General features: G+C 51.4%; 1 protein-coding gene across 1 annotated transcript in view; it reads right to left on the bottom strand.

Annotated features, from left to right (window-relative positions):
- Positions 1–387: 387 nt before the first annotated feature.
- LOC115412071 (uncharacterized) overlaps positions 388–20,137 on the bottom strand; it is a 46,807-nt gene continuing 27,057 nt past the window's right edge. The window contains 25 exon segments of the mRNA XM_030124365.1: positions 388–566; positions 804–1,403; positions 1,642–2,235; positions 2,472–3,071; positions 3,310–3,903; positions 4,140–4,739; positions 4,979–5,572; positions 5,809–6,408; positions 6,647–7,240; positions 7,477–8,076; positions 8,315–8,867; positions 8,869–8,909; positions 9,146–9,745; positions 9,984–10,577; positions 10,814–11,413; positions 11,652–12,245; positions 12,482–13,081; positions 13,320–13,913; positions 14,150–14,749; positions 14,988–15,581; positions 15,818–16,417; positions 16,656–17,249; positions 17,486–18,085; positions 18,447–19,034; positions 19,157–19,205. Of these exon segments, the coding sequence (XP_029980225.1) occupies positions 388–566; positions 804–1,403; positions 1,642–2,235; positions 2,472–3,071; positions 3,310–3,903; positions 4,140–4,739; positions 4,979–5,572; positions 5,809–6,408; positions 6,647–7,240; positions 7,477–8,076; positions 8,315–8,867; positions 8,869–8,909; positions 9,146–9,745; positions 9,984–10,577; positions 10,814–11,413; positions 11,652–12,245; positions 12,482–13,081; positions 13,320–13,913; positions 14,150–14,749; positions 14,988–15,581; positions 15,818–16,417; positions 16,656–17,249; positions 17,486–18,085; positions 18,447–19,034; positions 19,157–19,205 (13,356 nt within the window).

The raw sequence follows: 20,137 nt of genomic DNA on the forward strand, positions 1-20,137 counted from the left end.
CCCGCACCAGCACTGTGCTCATTACAGACGAGAGCTGTTCGTGGACACTGGGGAGGTCAGTCAACTCAGACACTGATAGAGCGTATGTGGGGTCAGATGATATCTTTTGCATCTCTGCACTGTCAGCCCTGCCCGCTCCAATGCCAATCACAACGATGCCCTGCTGTTTGAGCGCAGAGGCTGGGGCATCGACATTATCGTAAGACCTTCCACCATTCAGCAGGATCAACATCTGTGGAACGCCTTGCAGGCGCCGACTCCCGGAGGAGTTTGTAAAGACGTTGTCCCTGACATACTGGAGGGCGGCCCCGGTGTTGAGGGTTCTGCCCCCTCTGTGTCTCAGCCCTCTGACCGTGTCCACAATATCAGCTCTGGTGTTGTATGTGTTCAGATAGAATGGACCTCTGGCTCCCTGCTGTACTGGACCACAGAGACACGGTCTTTGTTTTCCCCTACATTGAGTTTTTCCACCACTCTCTCAACGAAATCACGCATGGCAGGGAAGCCATTCCTTGTGGCATCAGAACCATCCAGAAGGAATACGATATCCTTTTTGGGAGCGTCAACTGAGGAAAGACAGGAAGACAGGTCAAACAACAAGACTTTTTCTACCCCTTGCTAAGACTGCCTACCATGGCCTACTTCAGCTTAACGCGCTTGCAAAGCGCACTAGCGCCATCCCTCTGGACATGCACCCGTGGAGCTAAGCAAATGCCACCCTTGATCCCTGCCCTATCTCAGTGTAACTGAAGCAAGTCAGGTAGGCTGTGGAGCCTGCAAGACTTCAGCGCTTGGTAACGTACCAGGTGCAGTTGGTGTTTCTGGGGTGACCTCAACAATCACAGCCTCCACAGAGGACTGAAGTTGCTGCTGGACATTGGGGAGGTCATTGAACTCAGACACAGACACAGCATGTGTGGGCTCGTGGGCTATCTTCTGCATTTCTCTCTTATCAGCGTTCCTGGTTCCAATTGCAAAGGTCAAGACACCCAGCTGTTTGAGAGCAGAGGCTGGCGCATCGACACTGTCGACGGACCTTGCGCCGCTTAGCAGTATTAGCACCTGTGGAACTCCCTCCAGGCGCCTGCTCCCGGCAGAGGCGGTGAAGACATTGTCCCTCACGTACTGGAGAGCTGCTCCGGTGTAGAGGGGTCTTCCGCCTTTGTGCCTCAAGCCTCTGACAGTGTCAAGGATCTCGGCCTTTGTGGTGTAAGTGTTCAGATAGAACTGGACAGCTGCGTCTCTGCTGTACTGAACCACTGCCACACGGTCTCTGCTGTCATCCACACTGAGTGTGTCCACCATTCTCTGGACAAAGTCTCGCACAGCTGGGAACTCGGTTCTAGTACCATCCGATCCGTCCAACAAGAACACAACATCCCTTCCTGTGGGCTGTCTCTCCGCTAGGGAACACAAGACGTGGGACATGTTAAGCTTCACCTGTCAAATGCTTCCCCTGTTTAAAGTCAGATGATGAACGCTATCTTCCACATTTTACGATCTATTTTCTACCATGGCTGTGGCCGCTGCGCTAGCAAAGTGGCACTGGCTGCCATGTAAACCTGGTGAAATACACATTAACACACTTCAGCTTGTGTCCTAGCACCATCAGGGAAAAGTAAAAGGCGGTCACGTTCTTACCGGTTACTGTTGGTGTGATGGGCGTGGCCCGCACCAGCACTGTGCTCATTACAGACGAGAGCTGTTCGTGGACACTGGGGAGGTCAGTCAACTCAGACACTGATAGAGCGTATGTGGGGTCAGATGATATCTTTTGCATCTCTGCACTGTCAGCCCTGCCCGCTCCAATGCCAATCACAACGATGCCCTGCTGTTTGAGCGCAGAGGCTGGGGCATCGACATTATCGTAAGACCTTCCACCATTCAGCAGGATCAACATCTGTGGAACGCCTTGCAGGCGCCGACTCCCGGAGGAGTTTGTAAAGACGTTGTCCCTGACATACTGGAGGGCGGCCCCGGTGTTGAGGGTTCTGCCCCCTCTGTGTCTCAGCCCTCTGACCGTGTCCACAATATCAGCTCTGGTGTTGTATGTGTTCAGATAGAAATGGACCTCTGGCTCCCTGCTGTACTGGACCACAGAGACACGGTCTTTGTTTTCCCCTACATTGAGTTTTTCCACCACTCTCTCAACGAAATCACGCATGGCAGGGAAGCCATTCCTTGTGGCATCAGAACCATCCAGAAGGAATACGATATCCTTTTTGGGAGCGTCAACTGAGGAAAGACAGGAAGACAGGTCAAACAACAAGACTTTTCTACCCCTTGCTAAGACTGCCTACCATGGCCTACTTCAGCTTAACGCGCTTGCAAAGCGCACTAGCGCCATCCCTCTGGACATGCACCCGTGGAGCTAAGCAAATGCCACCCTTGATCCCTGCCCTATCTCAGTGTAACTGAAGCAAGTCAGGTAGGCTGTGGAGCCTGCAAGACTTCAGCGCTTGGTAACGTACCAGGTGCAGTTGGTGTTTCTGGGGTGACCTCAACAATCACAGCCTCCACAGAGGACTGAAGTTGCTGCTGGACATTGGGGAGGTCATTGAACTCAGACACAGACACAGCATGTGTGGGCTCGTGGGCTATCTTCTGCATTTCTCTCTTATCAGCGTTCCTGGTTCCAATTGCAAAGGTCAAGACACCCAGCTGTTTGAGAGCAGAGGCTGGCGCATCGACACTGTCGACGGACCTTGCGCCGCTTAGCAGTATTAGCACCTGTGGAACTCCCTCCAGGCGCCTGCTCCCGGCAGAGGCGGTGAAGACATTGTCCCTCACGTACTGGAGAGCTGCTCCGGTGTAGAGGGGTCTTCCGCCTTTGTGCCTCAAGCCTCTGACAGTGTCAAGGATCTCGGCCTTTGTGGTGTAAGTGTTCAGATAGAACTGGACAGCTGCGTCTCTGCTGTACTGAACCACTGCCACACGGTCTCTGCTGTCATCCACACTGAGTGTGTCCACCATTCTCTGGACAAAGTCTCGCACAGCTGGGAACTCGGTTCTAGTACCATCCGATCCGTCCAACAAGAACACAACATCCCTTCCTGTGGGCTGTCTCTCCGCTAGGGAACACAAGACGTGGGACATGTTAAGCTTCACCTGTCAAATGCTTCCCCTGTTTAAAGTCAGATGATGAACGCTATCTTCCACATTTTACGATCTATTTTCTACCATGGCTGTGGCCGCTGCGCTAGCAAAGTGGCACTGGCTGCCATGTAAACCTGGTGAAATACACATTAACACACTTCAGCTTGTGTCCTAGCACCATCAGGGAAAAGTAAAAGGCGGTCACGTTCTTACCGGTTACTGTTGGTGTGATGGGCGTGGCCCGCACCAGCACTGTGCTCATTACAGACGAGAGCTGTTCGTGGACACTGGGGAGGTCAGTCAACTCAGACACTGATAGAGCGTATGTGGGGTCAGATGATATCTTTTGCATCTCTGCACTGTCAGCCCTGCCCGCTCCAATGCCAATCACAACGATGCCCTGCTGTTTGAGCGCAGAGGCTGGGGCATCGACATTATCGTAAGACCTTCCACCATTCAGCAGGATCAACATCTGTGGAACGCCTTGCAGGCGCCGACTCCCGGAGGAGTTTGTAAAGACGTTGTCCCTGACATACTGGAGGGCGGCCCCGGTGTTGAGGGTTCTGCCCCCTCTGTGTCTCAGCCCTCTGACCGTGTCCACAATATCAGCTCTGGTGTTGTATGTGTTCAGATAGAAATGGACCTCTGGCTCCCTGCTGTACTGGACCACAGAGACACGGTCTTTGTTTTCCCCTACATTGAGTTTTTCCACCACTCTCTCAACGAAATCACGCATGGCAGGGAAGCCATTCCTTGTGGCATCAGAACCATCCAGAAGGAATACGATATCCTTTTTGGGAGCGTCAACTGAGGAAAGACAGGAAGACAGGTCAAACAACAAGACTTTTCTACCCCTTGCTAAGACTGCCTACTATGGCCTACTTCAGCTTAACGCGCTTGCAAAGCGCACTAGCGCCATCCCTCTGGACATGCACCCGTGGAGCTAAGCAAATGCCACCCTTGATCCCTGCCCTATCTCAGTGTAACTGAAGCAAGTCAGGTAGGCTGTGGAGCCTGCAAGACTTCAGCGCTTGGTAACGTACCAGGTGCAGTTGGTGTTTCTGGGGTGACCTCAACAATCACAGCCTCCACAGAGGACTGAAGTTGCTGCTGGACATTGGGGAGGTCATTGAACTCAGACACAGACACAGCATGTGTGGGCTCGTGGGCTATCTTCTGCATTTCTCTCTTATCAGCGTTCCTGGTTCCAATTGCAAAGGTCAAGACACCCAGCTGTTTGAGAGCAGAGGCTGGCGCATCGACACTGTCGACGGACCTTGCGCCGCTTAGCAGTATTAGCACCTGTGGAACTCCCTCCAGGCGCCTGCTCCCGGCAGAGGCGGTGAAGACATTGTCCCTCACGTACTGGAGAGCTGCTCCGGTGTAGAGGGGTCTTCCGCCTTTGTGCCTCAAGCCTCTGACAGTGTCAAGGATCTCGGCCTTTGTGGTGTAAGTGTTCAGATAGAACTGGACAGCTGCGTCTCTGCTGTACTGAACCACTGCCACACGGTCTCTGCTGTCATCCACACTGAGTGTGTCCACCATTCTCTGGACAAAGTCTCGCACAGCTGGGAACTCGGTTCTAGTACCATCCGATCCGTCCAACAAGAACACAACATCCCTTCCTGTGGGCTGTCTCTCCGCTAGGGAACACAAGACGTGGGACATGTTAAGCTTCACCTGTCAAATGCTTCCCCTGTTTAAAGTCAGATGATGAACGCTATCTTCCACATTTTACGATCTATTTTCTACCATGGCTGTGGCCTGCTGCGCTAGCAAAGTGGCACTGGCTGCCATGTAAACCTGGTGAAATACACATTAACACACTTCAGCTTGTGTCCTAGCACCATCAGGGAAAAGTAAAAGGCGGTCACGTTCTTACCGGTTACTGTTGGTGTGATGGGCGTGGCCCGCACCAGCACTGTGCTCATTACAGACGAGAGCTGTTCGTGGACACTGGGGAGGTCAGTCAACTCAGACACTGATAGAGCGTATGTGGGGTCAGATGATATCTTTTGCATCTCTGCACTGTCAGCCCTGCCCGCTCCAATGCCAATCACAACGATGCCCTGCTGTTTGAGCGCAGAGGCTGGGGCATCGACATTATCGTAAGACCTTCCACCATTCAGCAGGATCAACATCTGTGGAACGCCTTGCAGGCGCCGACTCCCGGAGGAGTTTGTAAAGACGTTGTCCCTGACATACTGGAGGGCGGCCCCGGTGTTGAGGGTTCTGCCCCCTCTGTGTCTCAGCCCTCTGACCGTGTCCACAATATCAGCTCTGGTGTTGTATGTGTTCAGATAGAAATGGACCTCTGGCTCCCTGCTGTACTGGACCACAGAGACACGGTCTTTGTTTTCCCCTACATTGAGTTTTTCCACCACTCTCTCAACGAAATCACGCATGGCAGGGAAGCCATTCCTTGTGGCATCAGAACCATCCAGAAGGAATACGATATCCTTTTTGGGAGCGTCAACTGAGGAAAGACAGGAAGACAGGTCAAACAACAAGACTTTTCTACCCCTTGCTAAGACTGCCTACTATGGCCTACTTCAGCTTAACGCGCTTGCAAAGCGCACTAGCGCCATCCCTCTGGACATGCACCCGTGGAGCTAAGCAAATGCCACCCTTGATCCCTGCCCTATCTCAGTGTAACTGAAGCAAGTCAGGTAGGCTGTGGAGCCTGCAAGACTTCAGCGCTTGGTAACGTACCAGGTGCAGTTGGTGTTTCTGGGGTGACCTCAACAATCACAGCCTCCACAGAGGACTGAAGTTGCTGCTGGACATTGGGGAGGTCATTGAACTCAGACACAGACACAGCATGTGTGGGCTCGTGGGCTATCTTCTGCATTTCTCTCTTATCAGCGTTCCTGGTTCCAATTGCAAAGGTCAAGACACCCAGCTGTTTGAGAGCAGAGGCTGGCGCATCGACACTGTCGACGGACCTTGCGCCGCTTAGCAGTATTAGCACCTGTGGAACTCCCTCCAGGCGCCTGCTCCCGGCAGAGGCGGTGAAGACATTGTCCCTCACGTACTGGAGAGCTGCTCCGGTGTAGAGGGGTCTTCCGCCTTTGTGCCTCAAGCCTCTGACAGTGTCAAGGATCTCGGCCTTTGTGGTGTAAGTGTTCAGATAGAACTGGACAGCTGCGTCTCTGCTGTACTGAACCACTGCCACACGGTCTCTGCTGTCATCCACACTGAGTGTGTCCACCATTCTCTGGACAAAGTCTCGCACAGCTGGGAACTCGGTTCTAGTACCATCCGATCCGTCCAACAAGAACACAACATCCCTTCCTGTGGGCTGTCTCTCCGCTAGGGAACACAAGACGTGGGACATGTTAAGCTTCACCTGTCAAATGCTTCCCCTGTTTAAAGTCAGATGATGAACGCTATCTTCCACATTTTACGATCTATTTTCTACCATGGCTGTGGCCGCTGCGCTAGCAAAGTGGCACTGGCTGCCATGTAAACCTGGTGAAATACACATTAACACACTTCAGCTTGTGTCCTAGCACCATCAGGGAAAAGTAAAAGGCGGTCACGTTCTTACCGGTTACTGTTGGTGTGATGGGCGTGGCCCGCACCAGCACTGTGCTCATTACAGACGAGAGCTGTTCGTGGACACTGGGGAGGTCAGTCAACTCAGACACTGATAGAGCGTATGTGGGGTCAGATGATATCTTTTGCATCTCTGCACTGTCAGCCCTGCCCGCTCCAATGCCAATCACAACGATGCCCTGCTGTTTGAGCGCAGAGGCTGGGGCATCGACATTATCGTAAGACCTTCCACCATTCAGCAGGATCAACATCTGTGGAACGCCTTGCAGGCGCCGACTCCCGGAGGAGTTTGTAAAGACGTTGTCCCTGACATACTGGAGGGCGGCCCCGGTGTTGAGGGTTCTGCCCCCTCTGTGTCTCAGCCCTCTGACCGTGTCCACAATATCAGCTCTGGTGTTGTATGTGTTCAGATAGAAATGGACCTCTGGCTCCCTGCTGTACTGGACCACAGAGACACGGTCTTTGTTTTCCCCTACATTGAGTTTTTCCACCACTCTCTCAACGAAATCACGCATGGCAGGGAAGCCATTCCTTGTGGCATCAGAACCATCCAGAAGGAATACGATATCCTTTTTGGGAGCGTCAACTGAGGAAAGACAGGAAGACAGGTCAAACAACAAGACTTTTCTACCCCTTGCTAAGACTGCCTACTATGGCCTACTTCAGCTTAACGCGCTTGCAAAGCGCACTAGCGCCATCCCTCTGGACATGCACCCGTGGAGCTAAGCAAATGCCACCCTTGATCCCTGCCCTATCTCAGTGTAACTGAAGCAAGTCAGGTAGGCTGTGGAGCCTGCAAGACTTCAGCGCTTGGTAACGTACCAGGTGCAGTTGGTGTTTCTGGGGTGACCTCAACAATCACAGCCTCCACAGAGGACTGAAGTTGCTGCTGGACATTGGGGAGGTCATTGAACTCAGACACAGACACAGCATGTGTGGGCTCGTGGGCTATCTTCTGCATTTCTCTCTTATCAGCGTTCCTGGTTCCAATTGCAAAGGTCAAGACACCCAGCTGTTTGAGAGCAGAGGCTGGCGCATCGACACTGTCGACGGACCTTGCGCCGCTTAGCAGTATTAGCACCTGTGGAACTCCCTCCAGGCGCCTGCTCCCGGCAGAGGCGGTGAAGACATTGTCCCTCACGTACTGGAGAGCTGCTCCGGTGTAGAGGGGTCTTCCGCCTTTGTGCCTCAAGCCTCTGACAGTGTCAAGGATCTCGGCCTTTGTGGTGTAAGTGTTCAGATAGAACTGGACAGCTGCGTCTCTGCTGTACTGAACCACTGCCACACGGTCTCTGCTGTCATCCACACTGAGTGTGTCCACCATTCTCTGGACAAAGTCTCGCACAGCTGGGAACTCGGTTCTAGTACCATCCGATCCGTCCAACAAGAACACAACATCCCTTCCTGTGGGCTGTCTCTCCGCTAGGGAACACAAGACGTGGGACATGTTAAGCTTCACCTGTCAAATGCTTCCCCTGTTTAAAGTCAGATGATGAACGCTATCTTCCACATTTTACGATCTATTTTCTACCATGGCTGTGGCCGCTGCGCTAGCAAAGTGGCACTGGCTGCCATGTAAACCTGGTGAAATACACATTAACACACTTCAGCTTGTGTCCTAGCACCATCAGGGAAAAGTAAAAGGCGGTCACGTTCTTACCGGTTACTGTTGGTGTGATGGGCGTGGCCCGCACCAGCACTGTGCTCATTACAGACGAGAGCTGTTCGTGGACACTGGGGAGGTCAGTCAACTCAGACACTGATAGAGCGTATGTGGGGTCAGATGATATCTTTTGCATCTCTGCACTGTCAGCCCTGCCCGCTCCAATGCCAATCACAACGATGCCCTGCTGTTTGAGCGCAGAGGCTGGGGCATCGACATTATCGTAAGACCTTCCACCATTCAGCAGGATCAACATCTGTGGAACGCCTTGCAGGCGCCGACTCCCGGAGGAGTTTGTAAAGACGTTGTCCCTGACATACTGGAGGGCGGCCCCGGTGTTGAGGGTTCTGCCCCCTCTGTGTCTCAGCCCTCTGACCGTGTCCACAATATCAGCTCTGGTGTTGTATGTGTTCAGATAGAAATGGACCTCTGGCTCCCTGCTGTACTGGACCACAGAGACACGGTCTTTGTTTTCCCCTACATTGAGTTTTTCCACCACTCTCTCAACGAAATCACGCATGGCAGGGAAGCCATTCCTTGTGGCATCAGAAGCCATCCAGAAGGAATACGATATCCTTTTTGGGAGCGTCAACTGAGGAAAGACAGGAAGACAGGTCAAACAACAAGACTTTTCTACCCCTTGCTAAGACTGCCTACTATGGCCTACTTCAGCTTAACGCGCTTGCAAAGCGCACTAGCGCCATCCCTCTGGACATGCACCCGTGGAGCTAAGCAAATGCCACCCTTGATCCCTGCCCTATCTCAGTGTAACTGAAGCAAGTCAGGTAGGCTGTGGAGCCTGCAAGACTTCAGCGCTTGGTAACGTACCAGGTGCAGTTGGTGTTTCTGGGGTGACCTCAACAATCACAGCCTCCACAGAGGACTGAAGTTGCTGCTGGACATTGGGGAGGTCATTGAACTCAGACACAGACACAGCATGTGTGGGCTCGTGGGCTATCTTCTGCATTTCTCTCTTATCAGCGTTCCTGGTTCCAATTGCAAAGGTCAAGACACCCAGCTGTTTGAGAGCAGAGGCTGGCGCATCGACACTGTCGACGGACCTTGCGCCGCTTAGCAGTATTAGCACCTGTGGAACTCCCTCCAGGCGCCTGCTCCCGGCAGAGGCGGTGAAGACATTGTCCCTCACGTACTGGAGAGCTGCTCCGGTGTAGAGGGGTCTTCCGCCTTTGTGCCTCAAGCCTCTGACAGTGTCAAGGATCTCGGCCTTTGTGGTGTAAGTGTTCAGATAGAACTGGACAGCTGCGTCTCTGCTGTACTGAACCACTGCCACACGGTCTCTGCTGTCATCCACACTGAGTGTGTCCACCATTCTCTGGACAAAGTCTCGCACAGCTGGGAACTCGGTTCTAGTACCATCCGATCCGTCCAACAAGAACACAACATCCCTTCCTGTGGGCTGTCTCTCCGCTAGGGAACACAAGACGTGGGACATGTTAAGCTTCACCTGTCAAATGCTTCCCCTGTTTAAAGTCAGATGATGAACGCTATCTTCCACATTTTACGATCTATTTTCTACCATGGCTGTGGCCGCTGCGCTAGCAAAGTGGCACTGGCTGCCATGTAAACCTGGTGAAATACACATTAACACACTTCAGCTTGTGTCCTAGCACCATCAGGGAAAAGTAAAAGGCGGTCACGTTCTTACCGGTTACTGTTGGTGTGATGGGCGTGGCCCGCACCAGCACTGTGCTCATTACAGACGAGAGCTGTTCGTGGACACTGGGGAGGTCAGTCAACTCAGACACTGATAGAGCGTATGTGGGGTCAGATGATATCTTTTGCATCTCTGCACTGTCAGCCCTGCCCGCTCCAATGCCAATCACAACGATGCCCTGCTGTTTGAGCGCAGAGGCTGGGGCATCGACATTATCGTAAGACCTTCCACCATTCAGCAGGATCAACATCTGTGGAACGCCTTGCAGGCGCCGACTCCCGGAGGAGTTTGTAAAGACGTTGTCCCTGACATACTGGAGGGCGGCCCCGGTGTTGAGGGTTCTGCCCCCTCTGTGTCTCAGCCCTCTGACCGTGTCCACAATATCAGCTCTGGTGTTGTATGTGTTCAGATAGAAATGGACCTCTGGCTCCCTGCTGTACTGGACCACAGAGACACGGTCTTTGTTTTCCCCTACATTGAGTTTTTCCACCACTCTCTCAACGAAATCACGCATGGCAGGGAAGCCATTCCTTGTGGCATCAGAACCATCCAGAAGGAATACGATATCCTTTTTGGGAGCGTCAACTGAGGAAAGACAGGAAGACAGGTCAAACAACAAGACTTTTCTACCCCTTGCTAAGACTGCCTACTATGGCCTACTTCAGCTTAACGCGCTTGCAAAGCGCACTAGCGCCATCCCTCTGGACATGCACCCGTGGAGCTAAGCAAATGCCACCCTTGATCCCTGCCCTATCTCAGTGTAACTGAAGCAAGTCAGGTAGGCTGTGGAGCCTGCAAGACTTCAGCGCTTGGTAACGTACCAGGTGCAGTTGGTGTTTCTGGGGTGACCTCAACAATCACAGCCTCCACAGAGGACTGAAGTTGCTGCTGGACATTGGGGAGGTCATTGAACTCAGACACAGACACAGCATGTGTGGGCTCGTGGGCTATCTTCTGCATTTCTCTCTTATCAGCGTTCCTGGTTCCAATTGCAAAGGTCAAGACACCCAGCTGTTTGAGAGCAGAGGCTGGCGCATCGACACTGTCGACGGACCTTGCGCCGCTTAGCAGTATTAGCACCTGTGGAACTCCCTCCAGGCGCCTGCTCCCGGCAGAGGCGGTGAAGACATTGTCCCTCACGTACTGGAGAGCTGCTCCGGTGTAGAGGGGTCTTCCGCCTTTGTGCCTCAAGCCTCTGACAGTGTCAAGGATCTCGGCCTTTGTGGTGTAAGTGTTCAGATAGAACTGGACAGCTGCGTCTCTGCTGTACTGAACCACTGCCACACGGTCTCTGCTGTCATCCACACTGAGTGTGTCCACCATTCTCTGGACAAAGTCTCGCACAGCTGGGAACTCGGTTCTAGTACCATCCGATCCGTCCAACAAGAACACAACATCCCTTCCTGTGGGCTGTCTCTCCGCTAGGGAACACAAGACGTGGGACATGTTAAGCTTCACCTGTCAAATGCTTCCCCTGTTTAAAGTCAGATGATGAACGCTATCTTCCACATTTTACGATCTATTTTCTACCATGGCTGTGGCCGCTGCGCTAGCAAAGTGGCACTGGCTGCCATGTAAACCTGGTGAAATACACATTAACACACTTCAGCTTGTGTCCTAGCACCATCAGGGAAAAGTAAAAGGCGGTCACGTTCTTACCGGTTACTGTTGGTGTGATGGGCGTGGCCCGCACCAGCACTGTGCTCATTACAGACGAGAGCTGTTCGTGGACACTGGGGAGGTCAGTCAACTCAGACACTGATAGAGCGTATGTGGGGTCAGATGATATCTTTTGCATCTCTGCACTGTCAGCCCTGCCCGCTCCAATGCCAATCACAACGATGCCCTGCTGTTTGAGCGCAGAGGCTGGGGCATCGACATTATCGTAAGACCTTCCACCATTCAGCAGGATCAACATCTGTGGAACGCCTTGCAGGCGCCGACTCCCGGAGGAGTTTGTAAAGACGTTGTCCCTGACATACTGGAGGGCGGCCCCGGTGTTGAGGGTTCTGCCCCCTCTGTGTCTCAGCCCTCTGACCGTGTCCACAATATCAGCTCTGGTGTTGTATGTGTTCAGATAGAAATGGACCTCTGGCTCCCTGCTGTACTGGACCACAGAGACACGGTCTTTGTTTTCCCCTACATTGAGTTTTTCCACCACTCTCTCAACGAAATCACGCATGGCAGGGAAGCCATTCCTTGTGGCATCAGAAGCATCCAGAAGGAATACGATATCCTTTTTGGGAGCGTCAACTGAGGAAAGACAGGAAGACAGGTCAAACAACAAGACTTTTCTACCCCTTGCTAAGACTGCCTACTATGGCCTACTTCAGCTTAACGCGCTTGCAAAGCGCACTAGCGCCATCCCTCTGGACATGCACCCGTGGAGCTAAGCAAATGCCACCCTTGATCCCTGCCCTATCTCAGTGTAACTGAAGCAAGTCAGGTAGGCTGTGGAGCCTGCAAGACTTCAGCGCTTGGTAACGTACCAGGTGCAGTTGGTGTTTCTGGGGTGACCTCAACAATCACAGCCTCCACAGAGGACTGAAGTTGCTGCTGGACATTGGGGAGGTCATTGAACTCAGACACAGACACAGCATGTGTGGGCTCGTGGGCTATCTTCTGCATTTCTCTCTTATCAGCGTTCCTGGTTCCAATTGCAAAGGTCAAGACACCCAGCTGTTTGAGAGCAGAGGCTGGCGCATCGACACTGTCGACGGACCTTGCGCCGCTTAGCAGTATTAGCACCTGTGGAACTCCCTCCAGGCGCCTGCTCCCGGCAGAGGCGGTGAAGACATTGTCCCTCACGTACTGGAGAGCTGCTCCGGTGTAGAGGGGTCTTCCGCCTTTGTGCCTCAAGCCTCTGACAGTGTCAAGGATCTCGGCCTTTGTGGTGTAAGTGTTCAGATAGAACTGGACAGCTGCGTCTCTGCTGTACTGAACCACTGCCACACGGTCTCTGCTGTCATCCACACTGAGTGTGTCCACCATTCTCTGGACAAAGTCTCGCACAGCTGGGAACTCGGTTCTAGTACCATCCGATCCGTCCAACAAGAACACAACATCCCTTCCTGTGGGCTGTCTCTCCGCTAGGGAACACAAGACGTGGGACATGTTAAGCTTCACCTGTCAAATGCTTCCCCTGTTTAAAGTCAGATGATGAACGCTATCTTCCACATTTTACGATCTATTTTCTACCATGGCTGTGGCCGCTGCGCTAGCAAAGTGGCACTGGCTGCCATGTAAACCTGGTGAAATACACATTAACACACTTCAGCTTGTGTCCTAGCACCATCAGGGAAAAGTAAAAGGCGGTCACGTTCTTACCGGTTACTGTTGGTGTGATGGGCGTGGCCCGCACCAGCACTGTGCTCATTACAGACGAGAGCTGTTCGTGGACACTGGGGAGGTCAGTCAACTCAGACACTGATAGAGCGTATGTGGGGTCAGATGATATCTTTTGCATCTCTGCACTGTCAGCCCTGCCCGCTCCAATGCCAATCACAACGATGCCCTGCTGTTTGAGCGCAGAGGCTGGGGCATCGACATTATCGTAAGACCTTCCACCATTCAGCAGGATCAACATCTGTGGAACGCCTTGCAGGCGCCGACTCCCGGAGGAGTTTGTAAAGACGTTGTCCCTGACATACTGGAGGGCGGCCCCGGTGTTGAGGGTTCTGCCCCCTCTGTGTCTCAGCCCTCTGACCGTGTCCACAATATCAGCTCTGGTGTTGTATGTGTTCAGATAGAAATGGACCTCTGGCTCCCTGCTGTACTGGACCACAGAGACACGGTCTTTGTTTTCCCCTACATTGAGTTTTTCCACCACTCTCTCAACGAAATCACGCATGGCAGGGAAGCCATTCCTTGTGGCATCAGAACCATCCAGAAGGAATACGATATCCTTTTTGGGAGCGTCAACTGAGGAAAGACAGGAAGACAGGTCAAACAACAAGACTTTTCTACCCCTTGCTAAGACTGCCTACTATGGCCTACTTCAGCTTAACGCGCTTGCAAAGCGCACTAGCGCCATCCCTCTGGACATGCACCCGTGGAGCTAAGCAAATGCCACCCTTGATCCCTGCCCTATCTCAGTGTAACTGAAGCAAGTCAGGTAGGCTGTGGAGCCTGCAAGACTTCAGCGCTTGGTAACGTACCAGGTGCAGTTGGTGTTTCTGGGGTGACCTCAACAATCACAGCCTCCACAGAGGACTGAAGTTGCTGCTGGACATTGGGGAGGTCATTGAACTCAGACACAGACACAGCATGTGTGGGCTCGTGGGCTATCTTCTGCATTTCTCTCTTATCAGCGTTCCTGGTTCCAATTGCAAAGGTCAAGACACCCAGCTGTTTGAGAGCAGAGGCTGGCGCATCGACACTGTCGACGGACCTTGCGCCGCTTAGCAGTATTAGCACCTGTGGAACTCCCTCCAGGCGCCTGCTCCCGGCAGAGGCGGTGAAGACATTGTCCCTCACGTACTGGAGAGCTGCTCCGGTGTAGAGGGGTCTTCCGCCTTTGTGCCTCAAGCCTCTGACAGTGTCAAGGATCTCGGCCTTTGTGGTGTAAGTGTTCAGATAGAACTGGACAGCTGCGTCTCTGCTGTACTGAACCACTGCCACACGGTCTCTGCTGTCATCCACACTGAGTGTGTCCACCATTCTCTGGACAAAGTCTCGCACAGCTGGGAACTCGGTTCTAGTACCATCCGATCCGTCCAACAAGAACACAACATCCCTTCCTGTGGGCTGTCTCTCCGCTAGGGAACACAAGACGTGGGACATGTTAAGCTTCACCTGTCAAATGCTTCCCCTGTTTAAAGTCAGATGATGAACGCTATCTTCCACATTTTACGATCTATTTTCTACCATGGCTGTGGCCGCTGCGCTAGCAAAGTGGCACTGGCTGCCATGTAAACCTGGTGAAATACACATTAACACACTTCAGCTTGTGTCCTAGCACCATCAGGGAAAAGTAAAAGGCGGTCACGTTCTTACCGGTTACTGTTGGTGTGATGGGCGTGGCCCGCACCAGCACTGTGCTCATTACAGACGAGAGCTGTTCGTGGACACTGGGGAGGTCAGTCAACTCAGACACTGATAGAGCGTATGTGGGGTCAGATGATATCTTTTGCATCTCTGCACTGTCAGCCCTGCCCGCTCCAATGCCAATCACAACGATGCCCTGCTGTTTGAGCGCAGAGGCTGGGGCATCGACATTATCGTAAGACCTTCCACCATTCAGCAGGATCAACATCTGTGGAACGCCTTGCAGGCGCCGACTCCCGGAGGAGTTTGTAAAGACGTTGTCCCTGACATACTGGAGGGCGGCCCCGGTGTTGAGGGTTCTGCCCCCTCTGTGTCTCAGCCCTCTGACCGTGTCCACAATATCAGCTCTGGTGTTGTATGTGTTCAGATAGAAATGGACCTCTGGCTCCCTGCTGTACTGGACCACAGAGACACGGTCTTTGTTTTCCCCTACATTGAGTTTTTCCACCACTCTCTCAACGAAATCACGCATGGCAGGGAAGCCATTCCTTGTGGCATCAGAACCATCCAGAAGGAATACGATATCCTTTTTGGGAGCGTCAACTGAGGAAAGACAGGAAGACAGGTCAAACAACAAGACTTTTCTACCCCTTGCTAAGACTGCCTACTATGGCCTACTTCAGCTTAACGCGCTTGCAAAGCGCACTAGCGCCATCCCTCTGGACATGCACCCGTGGAGCTAAGCAAATGCCACCCTTGATCCCTGCCCTATCTCAGTGTAACTGAAGCAAGTCAGGTAGGCTGTGGAGCCTGCAAGACTTCAGCGCTTGGTAACGTACCAGGTGCAGTTGGTGTTTCTGGGGTGACCTCAACAATCACAGCCTCCACAGAGGACTGAAGTTGCTGCTGGACATTGGGGAGGTCATTGAACTCAAACACAGACACAGCATGTGTGGGCTCGTGGGCTATCTTCTGCATTTCTCTCTTATCAGCGTTCCTGGTTCCAATTGCAAAGGTCAAGACACCCAGCTGTTTGAGAGCAGAGGCTGGCGCATCGACACTGTCGACGGACCTTGCGCCGCTTAGCAGTATTAGCACCTGTGGAACTCCCTCCAGGCGCCTGCTCCCGGCAGAGGCGGTGAAGACATTGTCCCTCACGTACTGGAGAGCTGCTCCGGTGTAGAGGGGTCTTCCGCCTTTGTGCCTCAAGCCTCTGACAGTGTCAAGGATCTCGGCCTTTGTGGTGTAAGTGTTCAGATAGAACTGGACAGCTGCGTCTCTGCTGTACTGAACCACTGCCACACGGTCTCTGCTGTCATCCACACTGAGTGTGTCCACCATTCTCTGGACAAAGTCTCGCACAGCTGGGAACTCGGTTCTAGTACCATCCGATCCGTCCAACAAGAACACAACATCCCTTCCTGTGGGCTGTCTCTCCGCTAGGGAACACAAGACGTGGGATATGTTAAGCTTCACCTGTCAAATGCTTCCCCTGTTTAAAGTCAGATGATGAACGCTATCTTCCACATTTTACGATCTATTTTCTACCATGGCTGTGGCCGCTGCGCTAGCAAAGTGGCACTGGCTGCCATGTAAACCTGGTGAAATACACATTAACACACTTCAGCTTGTGTCCTAGCACCATCAGGGAAAAGTAAAAGGCGGTCACGTTCTTACCGGTTACTGTTGGTGTGATGGGCGTGGCCCGCACCAGCACTGTGCTCATTACAGACGAGAGCTGTTCGTGGACACTGGGGAGGTCAGTCAACTCAGACACTGATAGAGCGTATGTGGGGTCAGATGATATCTTTTGCATCTCTGCACTGTCAGCCCTGCCCGCTCCAATGCCAATCACAACGATGCCCTGCTGTTTGAGCGCAGAGGCTGGGGCATCGACATTATCGTAAGACCTTCCACCATTCAGCAGGATCAACATCTGTGGAACGCCTTGCAGGCGCCGACTCCCGGAGGAGTTTGTAAAGACGTTGTCCCTGACATACTGGAGGGCGGCCCCGGTGTTGAGGGTTCTGCCCCCTCTGTGTCTCAGCCCTCTGACCGTGTCCACAATATCAGCTCTGGTGTTGTATGTGTTCAGATAGAAATGGACCTCTGGCTCCCTGCTGTACTGGACCACAGAGACACGGTCTTTGTTTTCCCCTACATTGAGTTTTTCCACCACTCTCTCAACGAAATCACGCATGGCAGGGAAGCCATTCCTTGTGGCATCAGAACCATCCAGAAGGAATACGATATCCTTTTTGGGAGCGTCAACTGAGGAAAGACAGGAAGACAGGTCAAACAACAAGACTTTTCTACCCCTTGCTAAGACTGCCTACTATGGCCTACTTCAGCTTAACGCGCTTGCAAAGCGCACTAGCGCCATCCCTCTGGACATGCACCCGTGGAGCTAAGCAAATGCCACCCTTGATCCCTGCCCTATCTCAGTGTAACTGAAGCAAGTCAGGTAGGCTGTGGAGCCTGCAAGACTTCAGCGCTTGGTAACGTACCAGGTGCAGTTGGTGTTTCTGGGGTGACCTCAACAATCACAGCCTCCACAGAGGACTGAAGTTGCTGCTGGACATTGGGGAGGTCATTGAACTCAGACACAGACACAGCATGTGTGGGCTCGTGGGCTATCTTCTGCATTTCTCTCTTATCAGCGTTCCTGGTTCCAATTGCAAAGGTCAAGACACCCAGCTGTTTGAGAGCAGAGGCTGGCGCATCGACACTGTCGACGGACCTTGCGCCGCTTAGCAGTATTAGCACCTGTGGAACTCCCTCCAGGCGCCTGCTCCCGGCAGAGGCGGTGAAGACATTGTCCCTCACGTACTGGAGAGCTGCTCCGGTGTAGAGGGGTCTTCCGCCTTTGTGCCTCAAGCCTCTGACAGTGTCAAGGATCTCGGCCTTTGTGGTGTAAGTGTTCAGATAGAACTGGACAGCTGCGTCTCTGCTGTACTGAACCACTGCCACACGGTCTCTGCTGTCATCCACACTGAGTGTGTCCACCATTCTCTGGACAAAGTCTCGCACAGCTGGGAACTCGGTTCTAGTACCATCCGATCCGTCCAACAAGAACACAACATCCCTTCCTGTGGGCTGTCTCTCCGCTAGGGAACACAAGACGTGGGACATGTTAAGCTTCACCTGTCAAATGCTTCCCCTGTTTAAAGTCAGATGATGAACGCTATCTTCCACATTTTACGATCTATTTTCTACCATGGCTGTGGCCGCTGCGCTAGCAAAGTGGCACTGGCTGCCATGTAAACCTGGTGAAATACACATTAACACACTTCAGCTTTTGTCCTAGCACCATCAGGGAAAAGTAAAAGATTTTAAAAATCAATTTCTGATATCATCACATCCATCCAATAAAAATAGAATATTTTCTTTAGTTATAAAAATACTTTTTTACCTTTAGAAAAGTTACAAAATTTTTTGCATCTTCACATGTGCGTCCAAGTTCCTTACCTTCTTTTGTTTCCTCCTCTACTTGGAACTGAGCAAGATTTCTCACCAAACTGTGTTGAATCTGAGCAAGATTTACAAAATCAGGAACTGAATAGGTGTAGTTTGGGTCAGAGGAAATAAGATTCATCTCAGCTGTATTTGATGCCCGAGATCCAACTGCAAATGTGACAACTCCCTCAGTCTTAAGCATGTTTGCTGGGCCTCGTGGAGAGTCTCTTGATCTTCCACCAGCCAATATGACAAGTATCTGCTTAGCACCTTCAAGCTTTCGACCTCCAGCATTTGAGACAAAGACCTTTTCCAACACAAACTGTAGCGCTGCTCCAATATAATGAGGCCTTCCACCTTTTGGTTTCAGTCTTGCAATGTGCTTCAGGATATCATCTTTTTTGTTGTAGGTATTCAGACTGAAACTCTGTTCAGCATTGTTGCTGTACTGTATAACAGCAACTTTATCTTTTCCTTGGTCCACATCAAGTGTGTCAACCACTTTTGCCACAAATTCACGTATAGAAGAGAATTTACTCCTGACATCATCCGATCCATCAATGAGAAAGACAATATCTTTTTTAACACTCGAACTTAAACCTAGAAAATGTCAATCATATACATTTTATCAATACACATGCATCTGAAATCTTTCATTAAGTACATCAATATTATATTAATACTAGTATTTCTAACAATAAATTCACTGCCTTTTTACTCACCAACACCTGAACTGCTGGCGTCTTTGTGAGATGCAATAGCTGACAACAACTGTTGTTTCACAAGCATCAAATCAGACATCTGGTTTACAAAATATTTCATTTGAGGACTTTGAGCTAAGCGGTCCATCTCCAGGCTATCAGCGTTATTCATTCCAACACTGAACAGGACAATACCAGCATCTCTTAGTCTTTCCACTGGACCTGAAACATCATCTGCAGACTTCATCCCACTTAATAGGATCAATATCTGTGGGATTCCCTGCAGGATTCTGCTTCCAGATGAAGAAGTGAACACATTATTCGTCACATAGTCAAGGGCTTCACCAGTGTTCACAGATTGCCCTCCTGTAAGTTCTGCCCCTCTCAAATGGTTTAAGATATCATCTTTCAATGAGTATGTGTTCAAAAGGAAATTTGTGGTGGGCCTTGTGCTGTACTGAGTCAATGCAACTTGCACTCGGCTTGGCCCAATTTCTAGTTGCTTGACAAACTCTCCGACAAATTCCCAAATTTGTCTTTCATTTGCTTTCATATTGTCAGATCCATCAAGAAGAAAGACAATATCAGCACTCTGAAGTTCTACTTGTGAGACTGTAGATATGTCTGAAATGGATACAAGTAAATGTTACAAGTTAGATATTTGCTGTCAAGTGTTGAAATTTCTTTACCATTGCTATTTATCATGAGATTTCTGTAGAAGTTATTATATCAACATGTTGAGAGAAATCATTAACAAAAATATATAACTTGTACTCATCTTACCAATTACAGATGGAAACTCAGTTGTTTCTTGAGCACCACTCAATGCAGCTTCCACACGTGCATGTAGGCTTTGCAGATTGTTAAAGTTTGTGACAGGGAAATAATGTGCTGGTGTAGATGAGATGGTTTGCATCTCCAGGGTATCTGCATTCTGTGTTCCAATACTAAAAGTTTTTATTCCTTTTTCTTTAAGTGATTGCGCTGGTCCTCTTACATCAT

The sequence above is a fragment of the Sphaeramia orbicularis genome, chromosome 21 (assembly GCF_902148855.1).
Source record: "Sphaeramia orbicularis chromosome 21, fSphaOr1.1, whole genome shotgun sequence".
Lineage (NCBI taxonomy): Eukaryota > Metazoa > Chordata > Actinopteri > Kurtiformes > Apogonidae > Sphaeramia > Sphaeramia orbicularis.